The 20,376-nt window shown below is 32.6% G+C and overlaps 1 protein-coding gene across 4 annotated transcripts in view; it reads left to right on the forward strand.

The window, feature by feature from the left end:
• The first annotated feature begins 13,994 nt into the window (after nucleotides 1–13,994).
• Nucleotides 13,995–20,376, forward strand: part of LOC147388379 (vacuolar protein sorting-associated protein, putative (DUF1162)) — a 91,074-nt gene continuing 84,692 nt past the window's right edge. For 2 of the 4 annotated variants that reach the window (XM_086420415.1, XM_086420416.1), the window contains exons 1-6: nucleotides 14,084–14,747; nucleotides 15,603–15,680; nucleotides 17,980–18,092; nucleotides 18,277–18,370; nucleotides 19,294–19,337; nucleotides 19,567–19,635. In XM_086420415.1, coding sequence (XP_086276541.1) covers nucleotides 14,651–14,747; nucleotides 15,603–15,680; nucleotides 17,980–18,092; nucleotides 18,277–18,370; nucleotides 19,294–19,337; nucleotides 19,567–19,635 — 495 coding nt within the window. In that variant the 5' untranslated portion in view covers nucleotides 14,084–14,650. Of the gene's footprint in view, nucleotides 14,748–15,602; nucleotides 15,681–17,979; nucleotides 18,093–18,276; nucleotides 18,371–19,293; nucleotides 19,338–19,566; nucleotides 19,636–20,376 lie in introns of all 4 variants that reach the window. The other 2 variants (XM_086420414.1, XM_086420413.1) reach the window with 2 other exon arrangements.

Genomic DNA, 20,376 nt, shown 5'->3' on the forward strand with positions numbered 1-20,376 from the left:
GTCTAATGGTTATTGGTGTTATGATCCAGTTTCTCACCGTATCATCCACATTCTTGATGTTACGTTTTTTGAAAATGTTCCATTCTATCATGCCATTTTTATTTTGCAGGACTCATCTCCTATTGTGTTCCATTCTCTAGTTTTTCTTTCGTCTTCGCCGCCACTTCAGGTCTATACTCGTCGCACTCAACCCTCTACACCCTTTCCAATCTCCTCATTGGATTCAGGTATACCCTCTTCTCCCTCCACACATAAACCTGTTCTTATTCTATCTATGTTTTGCTCTCACTTACCTATTGTCCTTTGCCAAGGTAAGCGAATGTGTGTTATTGATCATCCTATTGCCCAGTTTATTTCCTATCAGGATCTTTTTTCCTCTTATTAGGCTTACCTTGCCGCAATTGACTCTATTCAAATTTTTCGATTTGTCTCAGAGGCATTACGTGACTCTCAGTGGACAAAAGCTATGATTGCTGAAATGGATGATTTGCAAACCAATAATACTTGAGAACTTATTTTTCTTTCATCTGGGGCACGAACTGTTGGTTGTAAATGCATCTTCACAATGCAATATTTCGCAAATAGTATTGTTGATCGTATAATGCACGACTTGTTGCTAAGGGATTTACACAGACCCCTGGGAAAGATTTTGGTGCCACATTCGTTCTTGTCACAAAACTCTCCACTATTCTCGTTCTTATCTCTTTAGTTGCGTGTAACTCCTGGCCACTTTATCAACTTGATGTAAAAATGCCTTTCTGAATGGTGATTTGACTGAGGTTATTTATATGGACCCTCGTCCAAGATTTCGTCTTCAGGGGGAGTATTCTAGGAAGGTATGTCGTCTTCTTAAGTCTTTGTATGGCTTGAAGCAGTCCCCGCGAGCTTGATTTCAGCATTTTTCTGAAGTTATTCTTTCTATGAAATTTTCTAGATGTCACTTAGATCATACTTGCTTTGTTCGTCGAGGAGCAGATGGTCGTTACACCATTATTTTGGTCTATGTGGATGATATCATTGTGACTGGAGATGATGCAAAATGGATTGATAAGGTTAAGATGCTATTAGGTTATGTTTTTTAGGTTAAAGACTTAGGTCTATTCAACTACTTCTTGGGAATAGAAGTGACTCGTTCTAGTAGTAGTATATCATTATCTCAGCATAAATACACATTGGATCTTTTTCAAGACACTGTGATGCTTGGTTGTCGTCCTGTTTCATTTCCTATGGATCATAATCATCATCTTCATGCTGATTCTGGTGATCTTTTATCAGATCCCTCATCTTATCAGAAACTTATAGATTGTCTAATTTATCTAACTAACACTAAACCGAATCTGTCATTTGCGGTCAGTGTGGTCAGTCAGTTCATACATACTCCACACACATCTCATCTTGATGCAGTCTTTCGCATTCTTCGCTACTTGAAGTCACGTCCTGGTCTTGGCCTTTTCTACTCTTCCACTGCTTAACCGCATTTGTCTATTTTTACAGATACTAATTATGTTGGCTCTCTTACAGATATGAGATCTACCTCTAGTTTTTGTACCTTTTATGGTAGTAATCTTATCTTGTGGAAAAGTAAAAAAATAAAATGTAGTATCTCATTTTTCTGTTGAAACTGAGTATCGTGTTATGGTCCTTGGTACATGTGAAATAACTTGACTTCGATTTTTGTTGACAAAGTTAGATTTTCCTATTTCTGGTTCTTTTACTATGCTCTGTGATAACAAATTTGCTATTATGCTTGCTTTTAATTTTGTTCTTCATGAAAAAACTAAACACATTGAGGTTGATATTCACTTTCTCATGAAAAAAGTTCGATCTGGTGACCTTCAGATAGTCTTCGTTCCTTCTTCAGATCAGGTTGTCGATATGCTTACGAAGTCTGTTGGTCCATCTATCACTAATTCTCACATTGTCAAGCTGGGTTTAGTTGATATATTCTCTCCAACTTGAAGGGGAGTATTGGAAATAATTTAGTTTGTTCCTATAGTTATTTTCTAGTCTTAATTACTTAGTAATGATAATCTTTTATTTAATTCTTATTTATAAGGACCTTTCTGTAATTTGACCTTTGTAGTTAATATAAATTCTTGTCAAGCTCTCACAAAGAGACTTGATACAATTATTCTCAAATTCTTCAACATGTATTATCAAGTAATAAGTGTACATTTATTGTGGTCAATTTGCTAAACGAGATGTAATTCGAATAACTCTAAATGATAAGTTAGAGGTTACAATATGTATATTATATATGAATTTTAGATTTATTTTAAAAAAGATTTATATATGTATGGGTATAATCTTGTATTGAGGAACAATCATCTGATCTTCGAGGGGATGTGCGTATCTTCAAGAAGAGATATTGTTATTTCTTCCAAAAGGGATAGAAATTATAATTGAGCCAACAAGGAAAGAAAAAGTCACGATTGAGTCCTAATTTAAAAAAAATCGAAGAAAAACACGAAGGAAAGATACTCAAAAAAGAAGGAAAATCCATAGGTATTATAAATAAAAGATAAATTTATTTGTTTGAGGTGAATTGATTCCAAGAAAATTATTGTTTTGAGTCTAATTTTGGCATTAGAGTTTTTTTTACAAGTACCACACCGGTTATTAAACAAATACAAATTGGAGGTTTGATTTAGTGATATTGTTGTAAATCACAAGTTAGAGGTGATACTTAGTAGTGTTGTCAATATATATTTGCCGAATCCAAATAAAGATTCGGAATAAACCATGAATTATGGAGTTAGTAATTCATTTACTGTTTTCATATTATTTTTGAATGATGCATACGCAGGTGTTACTCCTGAACTACTACAAAAAAAAAAGTTTATAATGCAAAAAACATTCATAAATTTCTCTATTTAGGGATTTTTATTTTATTTTGATTTAATTCAACTATTGATTTAACAAAATTTTGAATGGATATTCCAAGCCATGTTTGAATTTATTCCCTCCAATTAAAAGTTTGAAAACTTCATTTTCAATTTTTATGTTTTCTTATAACAGTTGTTTGAGCTTAACATCTATAGACTAATGTGGGAAGAGCTCTTTAAATTCAAGTTATTGTTTTATATGAGAATGTACTAAGAAGAAAATGAAGGTTGGCTATTGTCTCGACATGTGCATGTTCTTATCTCATTCTTCTTTTTATTTTATTTTTTGTAATTTTAATTCTTTTACATGGCTACATTTTTATTTAGTGTAGTTGTATGTAATTTCACTAGTTAATATGTTAATAAAAATAATTTGGTAAAGGGAAAAATATATATATATATGGGCTCCTAAATCATTGTATTGAAACTCAAAAACTTGACTCGACTAGATTGCTAGCCAAATCAAGTCAAATCAACGATTCAAGATTCAATTGGAACAAGTGAAATAAAAATATATTAAATTCATAAAAAATTAAAAGTAAATAAATTAAAATTATTTATTTTTTCTCTCCATATAAATTTTATTCATAATCATATAATTCAATTGAAATTTTTTTTTAACTTTGTGTATTTTTTTAGTTTTTGGCCAAATTAACAAGTTGACTCAGTACTTTGCGGTTCCATGGAATTTTGAAACCAAATCACCTCGAAATCCAATCAAGTTGGGTGTAATTGAGCAAGTTTTGGGTCGACTTAGAAAGTCTTAAAACTATGACCTAAATTTCAAATTTACAAGTTTCGAATTTATTTCAGGCCCTTACTTTTCCAAGAAAATTTTGAATTACCTCCTTTGAAATGCCATGTGAAATCCAAGGCTTTTTTTCTTCCCTTATCCTTCACATATATTTATGTGCTCTGTACCGCAGTGATATAAAAATTAGACTCAAGAAATTAAATAATCTCTCTCTCTCTCTCTCTAGTCTATCTTTTGCCACGTGGGCTGCCCTTGGAGTTTGAATATATGGTCCACTTATTAAAGGGGATACTAACTAAAAAAAAAAACAGCAATGTAGGACATGCAGCTATTGCATCCAAAAAAAATTGACCTCCCAATAATCATTAGTCTATGGTAAAACATACATAATTCTATTATTTGACCAATATTCATCAAACGTGGGCCTGGTGGATTGTGCCTTGACCTCTTTAGGAATTGAATTTATATAGACATCAAAATGCACAAAAATTGAACCATATATAAATCTCCACTCCCTCTCTAATGTGAAAAAGTATAGTCCGTTGTACCAACATGTTATACAAATAGGATTATAGAGTTTTTTTTTAATGCTATATAATATGCAGTGTTATCTTGCTTAATAGCGTTGTTTTCCAAAATGCCATTAGAGTTAAGAGCATTCAAAAAATACTATTATTTATTATCTTATAATGTCATTAGAAGGCTATTGTTGATCTTTAATCCCTTGTAACAATTTTAATAACATTTTTTTTTAACGCTATAGCTAATAGATTTTAATTTTTTTTTTTAATTTCCCACCCAATTTGAATTTTCAAAACCTAGAGCTCAATAAAGTATTTCCTGGAAATAAAATGCTATCTAAGGAATTTCAGTATAAAAATTCCATAGATTTATGGCAATGACAAAAAATGACTTTTTTTTATTTATAAAAATACTCAAAATAGGACCATTTGCTATAATAACTGATCTCTTTTGACAAAAATGTCCCCACCTTACAATTTCTTTAGTGATTCATTGAAAAATATATTTTTTAAATTGTAACTTCCTCCCTCCCATCAAAATAGAAAGAGATATCTTCATACTCTCTACCAAAACCTAGCAAATAACCATTGGAACTCACCAACGAGATTCTAATTTTGAGGAACGATAGTGAATCTTTTAGATCTATCCACTTTCATGTAGGATTCACAATTTGTTGGAGTTTTCTACAAAATGTTATCACTTTATCTTTTCTTTCATTTATTTTAAAACCATTTATATATTCTTATCAACCTTGATGTATTTTTCCTTCATAGTTATATAAATGAAAATTGATAATAAAAAACTTAATGATTTTGCAAAATTTTCAAGGTATAATTCATAAAATTTACTTAGTGTCGAAGCTCAACGTTGGAATGAATATATTATAGCATCGAGGTTCAACATTACTTATCAGGTTGATAAGAATATGTAAAGGAATTGGAATATATGAAAGAAAGAGAAGAAATATTAATAACATTTGGAAAAAAGTTCCAATAGATCTTGAGAGTGGACAGATCAACGAGGTTCAATATCGTTCCTCAAAACTAGAGCCTCGTTAGTTAGCTCCAATGACTATTTGCTGGGTTTTGGTAGAGAGAATGTATAAATCTTTCTCTCTCTTTCAATGGTATAAAAGGTTGGGAGGGAGGAAATTACAATTTAGAAGAATATTCTTCAAGGGTTTACTAAAGAAATTGTAAATGGAGCATTTTTGTCCAAAAATATGAGTTATTATAGCAAATGGTCCTATTTTGAGTATTAAAAAAAGTGCTCCTATTTTGCCATTGTCATAAACCTATGGAATTTTTATGCTAAATGTCCAATATTTAAATTGAATAGAGAAATATTCTCTTGTTCCAATTACAATGCCAAGTAAAATAAACATTAACCAACAAAATGAGATTGATACACAAAAACAATTGAACCCCATATGAAGGCTACTTCTAAATACCATATGACTGTAAATAAATAAATAAATTTTTTGTTTTCTTCTCCAACTTGAACTCCTCATTGCTTCCTAATAACCCTTGACCTGCACAGATGGAAACTAATTGTTAGTAGTTAAAACCAGTTGTCAAGTACTAAGAATTCTAAAATCCTTGAAAGTATAAACACTGATTGTTCATTTGAAACAATTGTTTGAACAAAAATATATACAAATTCTTACCAGCAAACATATACCTTGGAAAATGGTATCCATGCTTCAAATTTACTCACAATGATGAAACAATGTCAGGGTGGTTGCAAAATGAAGTTAATAAATAAGAATGTAAACTTTTAATCTAATGGGTAATGACATTTATGATTCATAATGTAAAGGATAGGAGCAACTTATAAAAAAATGGCCTTAATTATATCCCCTCAAGTATGTGCAAATTTATATGCAGGAGAATTTTGAAAAGAATTAAGATCGTGATCTTGTGTTTGATAAAGAAAAAAATGATCTATTATTTGTATAACACTCAATTTTATCATCTAAGGGTAATATGGAACCAGAAGAGGCTCACATATTCAATCACTGAACAACTAAGAAACCCCCAAGAAGCACGAATGTAAATAAATTTGAAGTTTCAACAAAATGTTTTTTCTTAAATAAGTGCCAAGAAAAATTTATTCATCATCTTAGCGTTATCCCAAAATTTTGGGATAAATTAAAATCAGAAATGATTTCAAATCGAAGAACCATTAAGGTCTAGTAACGTATGAAGCTACCAAGAAAGAGAACATTTAAAACTGAGATCATGCATGTAACAACTTCACAAAATCATCAAGTTCCTTAGCAAGATGCATTTCACGTCCTTCATCATCAGTTGTTGCCTTCAAAACATTAAAAAATCACACTAAGTTTGCTGAAACTCCACGGCAACAGAAATGTAGTTTAAGAAAGTGTCATGTCATGTTACTTAATATCAATTAATGACGAGATAGAAAGCAAAAAAAATTTCTTCAATACGATTTACAGTTGAAACATACTAGTTAAAAGAGTTAGAAAACTTTTGTTACCAATTTGGAAAAGAAATGTTTAGAGCACTCTCTACAAAAACAATAAGAAACCTAAAAAATCAACAAATTTTAGAAAAATATCAAATTACATTCCCCTAAATTTTACAAGAAATTTTTCAAAACAAAAACCAATCTAGATCCTAAGGTAAAATAAAAAAAATATATCCAAACCAATTATTTGCTATAAATGTGAAAAACCTGGACATACAACTAATAGATGTTATCTAAATTTTTGAAAAAAAGAGTTAATGAATTACAAATATCTTCTCTTGAAGAACCTCGTTCTTCTTCAGAAGATACTCATGAATGCCTTTGGCATTTAAACTCAATTTCTTCAAAATCATTTTTAATAAATATGTTTCAATTAAACGTTTTAACAGAAAATAAAAAACTTATGTTAAAAATATGACATGAAATTCCTGACAAATACAACATATTAGCATTTAATGCAAATATTAGACAACAAAAAAAAATCAAAACCAAATATATCTTCAACAGATCGGGTTCTTACCCTTTTCATTTCTACACTAACGTATTCTCTAAAAGATGTTTACTCTAGAGTAAATAAAATCTCCACAAAAGAAACAATTTCCTCTATAACTCTTTCAAATGTACAATAACAAATTAATCAATTAAAATAAAAAAATAAAAATCCTAAATGAACAAGTAATAAAATTACAAATGTCATCTAATCCTCAAGTTGATTCAGATAAATTTTATGATACTAAAGAACTAACAAATCAATTTCTTAATGTTGAAACTCAATTTATTAAAAATGATATACTTCAATTACAATAAAAACTCAAATATTTTCCCAAAATTTTATTGCCCTTATTGATTATGGAACAAACATAATTGTATAAGAGAATGTTTAATATCTCTTTCTTATTACGAACCAACACAAATATCTTTAACAGTAACCAATGGTAAAAATATTTATATTAAATACAAATTAAATGATTTTTTTGTTTGTAAACAAAATATTTGCGTCTTTGTTCATTTTCTTGTTGTACCTACCTTACAACAAAAAGTAATATTAGGAACTCATTTTCTTAATCATACTAACCATTTGTAATGATACCAGAGGGAATCCTCTACAAACTAGGAGACCAAGAAGCTTTCTTTAACTTTATATCTCCAACGTTTGAATAAGTTGACATTTTATTAAACTTGATCCAATCAAAAGAAAAACAACTTGATTTTGTAGATCAAGAAAAATAAATTTAAAATATAAAATAAGATATAAATTCTTCAAAATTATAAATAAAGATAAAAAAAAATTGAAGAACAATTAATAAAATTTTGTTATTTAGATATTCCTAGTGCATTCTGGCATAGGAAAACACATCAAGTTTTTTTTTTTTTGCTAACCGAGTGTCCGGGCCAGCTTGCGCGCACCACAACTAATCTCGAGAAGGACTGCTACAGCAACCCATCGCCATGGTCCCCTAGTTAAATCATGAGAAAAACTCAAGAGGGGAATCGAACTTGTGACGTGCGCCTAACCCACATTTCACGTACTCGCCCTTACCACTTAGGCAACCCATGGGTGGGTAAAACACATCAAGTTATTCTCCTTTATATCTTATTTTTTAATTAAAAATATATTTCTACAAAAGCTCGATCAATTCAAATGAATTCTCGATATTTAGAATTATGCCAAAAGAAATTCAAGATCTTCTTAACAAAAAATTAATTAGAAAATCTAAATCATCTTGGACTTGTGCAGCTTTTTATGTTGAAAATGTAATTGATTTAGAGAAATGAGCTTCAAGACTCGTAAAAAATTATAAACCTTTCAATAAAGTATTACAATCAATAAGATGTCATGTTCCTAATAAACATAACCTTATTGATAGACTTACCAATGCAAATATTTTATCAAAATTTGACTTGAAATCAAAATTCTGACCAATTCAAATTCAAGAATTTGATAAATACAAAATAGCCTTCACTATGTCTTTTGAACATTACGAATGCAATGCAATGCCCTTTGGATTAAAAAATGCTCAAAGTGAATTTTAGAATATGATAAATAATATACTTTTAGATTACTCAAAATTCATCTTAGTATATATATAGACGATATTCTCATCTTCTCTCAAAATATAGATGCACACTGGAAGCATCTTTACATATTTAAAAAAGTAATCTTAAAAAATAGACTTGTTCTATTCCAAAGAAAAATCAAATTATTTCAAACAAAAATTCAATTTCTAGGATTTTTTTTTGAAAAATAAAATTTATACACCAATAAATCGTGTAATACAATTTGCTGACAAATTTCCTAATGAAATAACAGATACAAAACAATTACAAATATTTTTAGGATGTCTCAACTATGTATTCAATTTTGTAAAAAATCTAAAAGAAGAATGCACACTTCTTTTTTATTTTCTCAAAAAGTCAAAAAAAAAAAAAAAAATTAAACAAAAAAGGTATGGACTCAAAATCATAGTCTCATTGTACAAAAAATCAAACAAGCTGTCAAAATATTATCATGCTTATATATACAAAATCCAAAATTATAAAAAATAATCCAAACTGATACCTCTGAAATAGATTATGAAGGAATCTTAATCTAAAAAACACTAACAAATGAAGAAGAAATAATTATATATATCAAAAGATTTTGAAATCCTTGTCAACAAAACTATTTAACAATTAAAAAAAAAATAGCTATTGTTCTAACAATTTTAAAATTTTAAAGTGACGTTTAAATCAAAAGTTTTTACGTAGAATTGATTGCAAATCTATAAAAAATGTTTTAGAATAAGTTGTCAAAAATCTTGCATCAAAATAAATTTTTGCCAGATGACAAATATTACTTTCAATTTTTGAATTTGACATAGAATTTACTCCTAATTTTTGAAATTATCTTCTTGATTATCTAATCAGAGAATTTCTTCAAAAATCCCAATGAATACTTCCAAAAGTCAACATAAATCAAAAGATAAAGAAACAATTCTAATAAAAATTCAAATTTTTTCTTCACGATTTTCTCCAATTGCTCCAAAATCAGAATATCTTCATAAAATTAGCCAAGCTATATTCACTTTATCTCAAAAATAATTTGAATCCATGATCATACCTCAAATTCAAAGTCAACTATTTCCAAGAAAAAATCTCCTTAATCCCAAGAAACAAACCTTTCTTCAAAATTCTATGAAGCAATTCTAAATCAATATCAAAGTGCAATCATATCATACAATCTCTTTCAAGATGGCAAAATTGCCTATTCTAAATTAAGAATTCAAAAAATCATTTCATCACAAGAATGGGGAGCCTCTTTTTAGGTTTCTAAATACATTAACGTTCAAAATGTCTAACAAGTCCTTTATACTTATTGGGACTATCAAAATGCATGGGAGTTTGTTTTCTTCATCCAAAATCTCAAACAGTCACATTCATAATTCCTATAATTCTGTCAAAAATTCAAGAATTAAGTTATTTACTGATTCTATTATCAATGGTGGCAAAATTTTGGTGCCATTTTTTATATTCTTCCAAATGGACAAATCCCACAGTTTGAAGAATTTCTTAATAACAATAAGTTTAAAGTTGAAGATATGAACTATTAAAACATGCTTTATTTTGTTCATACAAGTTGTCCGTGAATTCTCAAATGACACTATTATAAATAATTACTGGACTGATTCCCCACTTTTTTTTTAATACTTACGTGAAATGGTGGGAAAAATACGATCAAAATAAAGTGATTACTGAATCACCTCAAAAGAAGTTATCTTTAATAGAATTTCCAAAATTACCCAAGACATCAACAAAGTCCTACATTCAAGCTATAACATCAAATGCAGCAACACCGATGTCATCACCAGTAATAGTTTCTCCTTAAGATTTTGTGCTGGCTATTAAGCAAATGCAAAATTTTTTAAAATAACTTCAAAGTCTCAAAGATTCAATGTTCGCCGAAGGATTAGTTGCGGCTTAATCATTTTTAGACTCTTCTCAAAGTGTCTTTGACAATGAAGAAGAACGCTTCCAATTCTGAAAAGTAAGGCCAAAAGTATAAATGTAGAAAGTACGTCATTAAATTTGCCACATCTCAATCTTAATTATGTTTAATCACCCATCTTATTTTAAAGATTCAATTTTCAATTTTACTAAATTGTTCAACAAATTATCGATCTAGATTTCAAAGGTCATTTGGGTGTTGGTTCTAATAAGTAATGCTATCTCACACTAGGATATCTAATTCGTTGTACATGACATGAACCAGTTCGTATCGAACCAATACGTGATATAGTTCGTACTAGGAATATAGCGGACCCAAGGAATAATGGTAATTTAATTTATGTTTAGCTAGTCCTCTATGTTTTAAAGTCTTTGAGCTTATTGCATGCCCCTTTGACATTGGTCATTATTAATAGGCTAATGAAAAACCATCAAATACCTTTCATCTTCAACCCATAAATAGAAAACCTTGATTTTTTATTGGGTAGTGTTAAAGGCACCCCACACTATAGCCAAATTATTTTGTCTTTTATGAGTTAAAAGTTTATGAATGAGTTGATTTTTAGCGAGGATGATCTCTATGGTGAGGAGATCATCCTAAAAACTAGTCTATTTTTAAACTTTTGACCCTCTTAAAACAAGTTAAAGGACCATAAATCATTCATTTTGTTCGTAAATCACATTTGATGAGGTTAGAAGTTTAGGAATGTGCTGATTTTTGGTAAGAATGTTCTCCTCACCATGCATATTGTAGACACCTCAATTTGAACGGGCCACTACTCGAAAGGGCCCAAAAATACAGATTTTCCAAATATATAGGCCAACGGGCCTCAAGGGCCCAAGTCATTGAAAAGTGACATTTTGATCGAACTAAGGCCCTTAAGACCTCCTAATGGTTTGGGAGGCCCGCCAAGAGGACTCGGCATGCTCCCATCTACCCCGCTCCACTCAAAACATCAATTTTTTGATAAAATTGACTAACAGGCTTCAAAAGCCCAAATTACTAAAAAGTGGTGTTTTAATCGAATCGAGGCCCCTAAGACCTCCTAATGATCAAAAGGACCCACCAAAGGGGTTTGACCTATCCTCCACTTGTCCAACCCTCACTGCTCCGCCTTTGTATTAAAGAATACCCAAATGCTCGATAAAATTCTTCGACGGGCCTAAAAAGCCCGATTTGCCAACACGTGGCATTTTTTGATCAAACCAATGATTGTCAAAAATCTTAAAAAAATTAAAAAATTAAAAAATGTAAGACTTGTGATGCCTACCCCTCTTTTATTTCCACTATTTCACCTCCGAATCCACGAATACCTTAAGCCCATTCAAAGCCTACAAGCCCTCAACTCTTTCCCAAATTAATTTCTTACTTTACCCTTAACCTAAAATCGATCCCATTTCACCTAAACCCTAAAATGAACCTACCATCGAAAATCCAACCCAAAGTAAACCCTATTCAAGCCAAAATAACTCACAACCTTCCTAAAACCCAAGCCCAATACACTAAAAGCCCACAAACCACTATCTATACCCAATTCATTATCCAACCCATAATCCTAACCCACAAATCACTACCTACATCAACCAATCACCATCTTGATAATCAAATATGACACATGTCATCACCCCATCTCACCTCCCTCATCCAATTACCTATCCCATTAATTTTCTTTAAACCTCATCTACCCACACATCAACCAATCACCTTTTCTCTCAAATCAAAGACATCTACCCACACTCTTAACCTATACCTCCCCTAATCTACCCACATCAACCCATCACATTTTCTCTAAAAATAATCTAATCTTCCCACACCCCTAACCTATACCTCCCCCTAATCTACCCTCAACATTCCCTACAAAACCCACATCTACAACCTAAACCTACACCCATCCTCTCAAGTTAAACACTCAACCTCTCCCATCAACCCATCTCAACCCTTCATCTCCACCCATTTTGACACATGGCATCATCTCCCACACCCTCCCAAAATATCACCAACCATCCTCTTACACAACTCTTCTTTTAATTAAAATCACATCCCCTCAACTCACTTCACCAATTAATTACTCTCTTACACAATCTCATCCTCTCAACCATTCTCATTTATTTTATTCCATCTAATACTCAACTTAAATTGGTTGAAAGATCCAGCCCATTTGGGTTGTAAAACAACCAATTTACCCTTCTTACACAAATGCCCTTCAATCATCTCTAATTTACCCCCACCCTTCTCTTAAACCCCACACCATTCTACCACTTCTCTTCATTTCACCCCATTATATCCTTAAAATAACCCCTCAACATCTATAAATACCCTCATCCTCTTCCCAAAAAAGGCCCCCAACTCTCACTACTAACAACTATCACCAATTCTCACCAAATCTACCAATCATCTCTTATTAACTCCACACCAAGTCTCATTAAAAAAAAAAATCCCTACTCTCTCTAATCACCTCTTCCCATTCTCATATTCTACTAAGGACTCAAGAAAACTCAAAGAAGGAGAAGGAAGGAAAGAAAAGAAAAGAAAACTTTGAAGCTTCAAGGTGGGTTCAAGGCAATCCCCCCTTTTCTATTATCTCCTCCTCTCTTCTCAAGGCAAATGTTTATAAGGATCATCCCCTTCAATGGGATGATCATATAATCAAGCCAAAAGTGAATCCCTATTTAGGGTACAAATGCACAACACGTGACACTTTATTTTTCGCAATTTTTAAATCAAAATGACCGAGTTGAGTTGAGGTTACCACTATTTAGTGGGGAGAAAAGGGGTGCCTAACACCTTCCCTTTTCTCCAACCGAGCCACTTACCCCGAATCTCAAGGTTCGATTAGTTCTTATCCATTGAGAGTCATTAAATGCAAAAAAAGTCACTTTTTCAAAAAATGTACATCGGGTGACCATTCACACCCACTTACAATATGAATGGTGGCGACTCCTAACCTTAGTAGATGTGATCATCATAATTACGAAATCACGTATCTACAGCTTATCATCCTCACAAAAAATATCATCCAATTTTTTTTTTTTGTAAAGCGTAAAAAATCAGTTCATTCCTAAAAATTTAACTCATATAAGACCAAAAAAGTGGCTATGGTGTGGGGGTGCCCTTGATGATAATTGGAGTGCCTTTAACACTACCTTTTTTTATTTTCAAAATCAGCCATCTTCAACTTTGAAAACCTACATCTCTATTTACCCGCACAAATCGGGTTCATTCTAGAGTGGCGAACCGAATGAACCCATGAATCAGGTAACATACGATTCTCACATATAGATTATTAGGGGCTATTCGTTTGCGTTTCATAAGTCAGCTCTTTTTGCTCTTTTAGCCTCTAAAGCCAAAAGAGCCCGATGAACTATGTTAGTTTGTGCTTTTTTGGCCGTCACGAATAGCTACAGAAGCCTACAAACAACTCTTAAATAAAGCCGTCAAAAGGAGGCTTCTCGGTTGGGCATTTGCGCAGAGCCTATCAACGAAAAACGGCTTATGTAAAAGTATCGAAATACCCTCAATCTTTTTTCGAATTTCCAACGAAAATGTATACCTACAAAATAACACTTTCGTTTTATCGATTTTCAGCACAGAAGGCGTCACCTCTCTGTAATCTCTTCATCTTCCCCAATATTACTCCTTCTCTGTTTGCTGTTTGCTGTGAACAAGAAGAAGAGGAAGGAGGAAGAACTCGACCTATTAACTTCCTCACGAAGTAGGGAGCAGCAAGGGGACGAAGCGATTCGCAGCAAAATCCCACTTCTAACTCCATGCCTTATGTGAAGAAAGAGTTAGATTCGATTTGAGATTCAAGAGATTTCGATTCAACTTTTACAATATCTTCTAGGGTTTTATCATCGTCAACTGTTCTTCCTCTACCTCGAAATGAGACACCCACACCCCTGCATCTCTCTCTTCCTCCCTCTCTGATACATACATGGCTGTCCTTGTTATAGAACTTGGTTTCAATTGAAAAGGCCCTCTTCCGACATCTACCTCTAACGTTCTCTCGCGATGTTCGAAGGCCTCGTTCAAAAGCTGCTGCTTGATTATCTTGGCCGATACGTAAAAGACATACAAAAGGAGCACCTCAAGATCGGATTATGGAACGGTAACCTCATTCATCTCTTCCACCATAAGATTTTTTTTGTATCTGGAGAAAATATTCAATCTTAGTTCCAGTTCTTCTCTTAACTGATTTAATAAGTTGATTTTTTTGAACCTAATTTTTCATCCAATTGCTATAAAATATGTCTATAGATTATTTTTTTTTCAATCCAATAGTTGTAAATCACACAAACATCATTTGAGAACTTAAATTGGTTGTTAAGAGCACATATATAGTATAGAGTACACATGTCTTGCTCAAATTTAAAGTGCATTGTGAGTTGTTAGTGTTGTAGATCCATTTTACGGAATTATGGTCTGCAAAACTTGCTACTTGTCTGCTCAGTGCTTGTGATTATGGTCAGCAAAACTTTCTACTTTTTAAAGTTTTAAATTGGTAGGAAAGGTGATATTTCAAATAGATATCTTGATTGAATCTCGATCAAGTCACATCTAGTTAACTTGTTCATTAGTCAAGAGTACCGAGGCTTTGTTCTGAGCTTTGGGTTTGCCATGTTAGTCTCATTTGTACATTCTTGTTCAAGTTGCATGACATTGGGCTATGAAATAGGAATAACATGTGTATTGAGATGCATTTTTATCTATATGTCCAAGGTTATTTTGAAGAAATACTTTGAGAAACTTTTTTTATTTTTTAATGATTTTGTACGGCTTCTTTACTATATGTGCTAATACCGATCCCAAGCCCCGACCGTGGAAAGAAACATAACCTAAGTCTTATAATTCTCATTGATGTCTTGTTGGTCATTATAATATGTATTTTTTTCAGGCATGAGAAGAAGCATGAACTAAAATTTTAGTTGTAGAGGTTTTGAGTCATGTTGGTTCTCTCATGCAGGAGAAGTATTAATGGAAAATGTAGAGCTAGTTATTGAAGCATTTGACTACCTCCAGTTACCTTTAGCGCTAAAGCAAGGTATTGTCCTCCAACTTGTATTTTATTTACCATTTTTTGTTTTGATTCGTGCAAGACTTTATAAGGAAAGAAGAAAGTTGAATACAAAGGCCAAGGAGGTGGAGTTGACCTGCCTAGGCTAAGATATAAAATATTACAACTCCCCTCTAAGGATCGTACCCCATCAAAAAACTAAATCCTCGAAAAGCAAACCCGTACATTTTGAACATGTCATATATTTTTCCATGTGAGAATTCTTTGTCATCAAGATTTTCTTTGGTAATTATTGAATGCTTGACTGTATGCATATTACTCGCGAGAAGGGATATTGGTTTTGACATTTCATTGAAATAAACAAAAATTCCTCCTCTATGGTGCTCATAGGATAAATTTCATGATTTCATATCTCCCCGTACAAACTAGTTTATTGGTACAAGTTGTCTTTTTTATTTGAGAAAAAACTTGACACCATCAGTGATCCCTAATATTTCATCTTAATGCTTGTTGGAGAATTAAGGTTTGGATTTAATAAAGATTACATTTCAACATACTTATAAAATAAAGATTTTATTTCACATATGGCTAGGTTACCACAAAATGTCGGGAAGATAAAAAAAAATATTCGAAAATGTATATTTCATACATCAAACATAATGCTAGACAAAATTATAATATGCCATAATATCATAAAGCAAGCATCACTTGGTGAGTTGGAAAAATGTATGCATGGCTAAGGAAGTTGGGGACCTTGGGTTCGAAAATGGGGCTTTGCTGGGGAAATGGCTGTGGTGGTTTGGGGTGGAAAGGGATTGCTTGTGGCGTAAGGTGCTTGTGGCTAAATTTGGGGAAAATAGATTTGGGTGGGAAAATGGTAGTGCTAAAGAGTAGCAGTTTGGGCGTGGGGTTTGGAAAGGAATTCTTCAAGTCTTACCACAATTTCGAAAAAGAGTAACCTTTAAAATTGGTAGGGGAGATAAAAAGAGTAACCTTTAATACTAGAAGTAGGATTGTTTGGAGAAAGCTTCCTTTTGTAGTATGTTAGAACATGTGGAAAGAAAGAAACAAAAGATTATTTTCAACCATTTCATACTACCAAGTGCAATGTTAGACATATTAGTCAATATTTATATGTTTCAATGCAACAATGAGGTATTATTTGTAATAGATAGAGTGGTTTGTTTGTTGATTGATTGAAGGTATGGAAGAGACCCTGCAAAACATCATGATGGCGCTCAAAGATAACAATAATTTAGCAGTATATATGTGGGAAATGCTCGGTACCCTATGTGTTTTGTCTTAGATAGGTTAGAAGTTTTGGAATGGGCTGATTTTTGACGAGGAAGATCTCTATGGTGAGGAGATCATCCTCACCAAAATTCAGCCCATTCGGAAACTTCTAGCCCCATATTTACAAGTTGGATAATTGTGGAATGTCCATTTTTTTGTAAACCACTTTTGATGGGGTTAGAAGTTTTGGAATGGGCTGATTTTTGGTGAGGATGATCTCCTCCCCATAGAGACCATCCTCACAAAAAATCAGCCCATTCCAAGACTTCTAACCCATGTAGGACAAAACACGTATGGCAAAACGTAGGGTGCCGAACATGATCCTATATATATACTTTGGATTTAGTATTTAGGTGGGGCTCAATGATGTGTGAGGATAGCCATTCTTTGTTTGGTAGGTCTTGATTGGTGTTGCTGCTGTTGTCTTTGGGGTTGGTTTGCATTTGTATTTGGTTTTTAGGTTCTTATTAGCCTTCGCATTAGGTCATCTTTACCTCTTCGGTAGGCTTTTGTGTTCGTATCTTCTTGTTTATGAAATGCATTATACCTACAAAAGAATTTGAAAAAAATAAGAAAGCCCTGTTTTAGTGCATGGTGCATTTTTATGGAATTTCAAAAGTAATATATATTTTTTGTACCATAGTTACGTATTTTACTTTTTATTTCCTATTGAAAGATTAAATGCAGAAAATAACAAGAAGGAATTGGTTGAAGGCAACCACAAGAGTTCAAAGAATAATTAAATATTGTTCTCCTGGAATCATGGTCTACCTACCATAGCTTAAACATCAGTAACCGGAATTTTAATGCCACTTGATGTGAATGCTCATACAAGGTCTAGAATCGTGATGAATCGTTGAAACTTGAATCAGAATGAGCTTCATGTGTTGAGCTATATTCCATGCTGTAGGTGCAATATAATCTCTCTCTCTCTCTCATTTTATGTTGCCTCTAATAACCTGTCTTTGAGATTCCTTAGATGCTTTTCTCTTGCTCTTATCAAGTTTATCTTAAGTTGAGGCTAATCTAATAGGTCGGGTTGGGAGGTTAAGCATAAAAATTCCATGGAAAAAGCTTGGTTGGGACCCTATCATAATTGTTTTAGAAGATGTCTTCATATGTGCTTCCCAGCGAGATGACCATGAGGTACTTATCACCATAGTTTCTATTTATAAATTAGCAGCTCAATTGTTTTTGCTTGTATGATGAGGATCTTGACATTGTTGACTAGTTTTTCAAATTTTTCACAAAAGCTAGTTAAAGCTCTATAATAAATTTATTCACAAAAAGGAGGAAAAATTCTAATTGTCATGTTTATTTTTCTTTCTAGTGGAGTTCTGATTCAGTTGAAAGAAGAGAATTTGCTGGGAAAAAGGCCAAACTTGCTGCAGCAGAGCTTGCTAAATTATCGAGACGTGTATGTGGTGAGTTTGTTGATTGCCACTTTTCAGGCTTCGTTAGTGTAGCTATTTTTTTTTTGTTGGTAATATTTACTTTTGACAAATACTGAAGAATATTGTACTCGTGAAGTGGTGATCCAAATATGCTAATGTGGAAGCAATGACTACACTTACTAACAATCATTCTTCTCTTAAGTATGAGCAGAGTCTTCAAAGGAAAGGAGCATTCTTTGAATGAAACGATCTTGTCCATTCTGAGTTTATTGCTTTATTGGAGCAAAAGCTATGAAGAGTTTAAAGGAATCTTTTTTGAAGATTTTTTGGGTGAACTGGGACTCTGTGTGTGATAACTGATTTCCAGAGCTTTTGTTTTAGCTGCCTTGTTCTGTTTTTCTTGTTTGTTTGTTTGGTCTCCTTGTATCTTGCTCGGTGGCTACCTTGGCCACTTTTCCACTTAATAAAATTTTCTTACTTATCAAAAAAAGAAATAAAAAAGAGAGTATGAGGGTGGTCCCTACACCTTTAAAGCCACTAGATAACAACTTGGTAGTAAAGAATTTATGAATAAATTCTGCCAAATTACTAGCTTGGTAAATTTGTGAAGTCTCTGTGTATTTATTACATGAATTTGGGTTCTTAGAGGGTAGGTGAAGGTGTACTCAAAGGAAGGTCCAATAAAATTCTAAAGTGTGCTTATAATTTTGTATGTTGGGAGGGTGGTAATCTGTAGATGTTCTTTTATGCTTTCTCAGCCATTTCTTTTACATATAAAATCATTTCTGATTAAAAAGTTTTTTTTTACATGTGATGCTTATGGCGGTTGGTGATCTTTTATGACATAAAATAGTGCATGCTCAATCTTTGAACTAGTCTCATTTAAATACCCTCTCTTATCTGTTTTGAGGCCATTTGCTGCTTTAAACTGACTGTATGCTCTCTTTCTGCAGATAGCCAGGGTGGGCAGTCATTTATTTCATACATTACTGCAAAGGTGACAGTAGCTTGTTGAAATTCACGTTATATGTTCAAGTTAAAAGAGAGTTTATTAATGCTTTTATTATAGTAAGAATACCTTTGTAGGGTTTATTAATAAAAGCAAGTTTATTGTTGTTGCTCTGTTGGAGGCTCAGTTCAATCTGGAGATAGTGAAGGAGTGGTTTGATTATTTGTTGGGATCTGCTACAATGTCACTAATCTGGCTTTCTTGTTTCTATTTTCAGATTCTTGACGGCATCCAAGTGTCCATTAGAAATGTTCATGTTATTTACAGTGACAAACAGAGTGATTCAGTGAGTTCCCTAGTACTGTTTTCCACATTTACATTCATGGGGGTGCTGACCATTTAATTAATTTATCATTGAATTTCTTGTATATCTATTGGAAATTGGGATGGGTTCCATGTGAGAAACACTGTCAAATAAGCACTGATGATCTTTCTTCTTGAGAACTTAAATATGCTTTACTAGCTTTCATATTGATCAATGTTATGCTTGATACGCCTGCTCATTTTGTTACTGTTTCATCATTAATTGGTTGCAATATTGACTGGAGGGTGTTGTAACTCTCTATATATGTTGGTTGAGTTGGAATCAGCACTCAGGTAATCTGAGGACTAGAGAATTTAAATTGAATAAAATTTGACCTGAAAATAAAATAAAATTTTCAAATACATAAAGTTTTTTAAGAAAGGTAAAAGCTATTAGTCACTGAGGATTTGGCACATTTGGTTTGAGAGAAGATCTAATTTTTCAGTTTGTGTATAAATTTCTTGTTAGGAACTGCTGTGAGTGTGTATGTGACAGTTTCTCATAAAGGTCTAAATCTCAGCTAAGTGCTTGCAAACTTTGTTCAGATGTCTATGTTTTGTTAGCTACTACAATGAATTCCTAATCGAAGTTGCCAAGTTGATACAAACTAGGCAAATATAAAATCCACTTAGCAGTCTTAAGGATGGAGCCACGAATATGGAATGGAGAACCATATTATATCTCAACCGAGGACCACCTGTACGTGCTACATGATAGAAGGGA

This window comes from Akebia trifoliata, chromosome 13, assembly GCF_017979445.1.
Source record: "Akebia trifoliata isolate Shusen 1 chromosome 13, ASM1797944v1, whole genome shotgun sequence".
Classification (NCBI taxonomy): Eukaryota; Viridiplantae; Streptophyta; class Magnoliopsida; order Ranunculales; family Lardizabalaceae; genus Akebia; species Akebia trifoliata.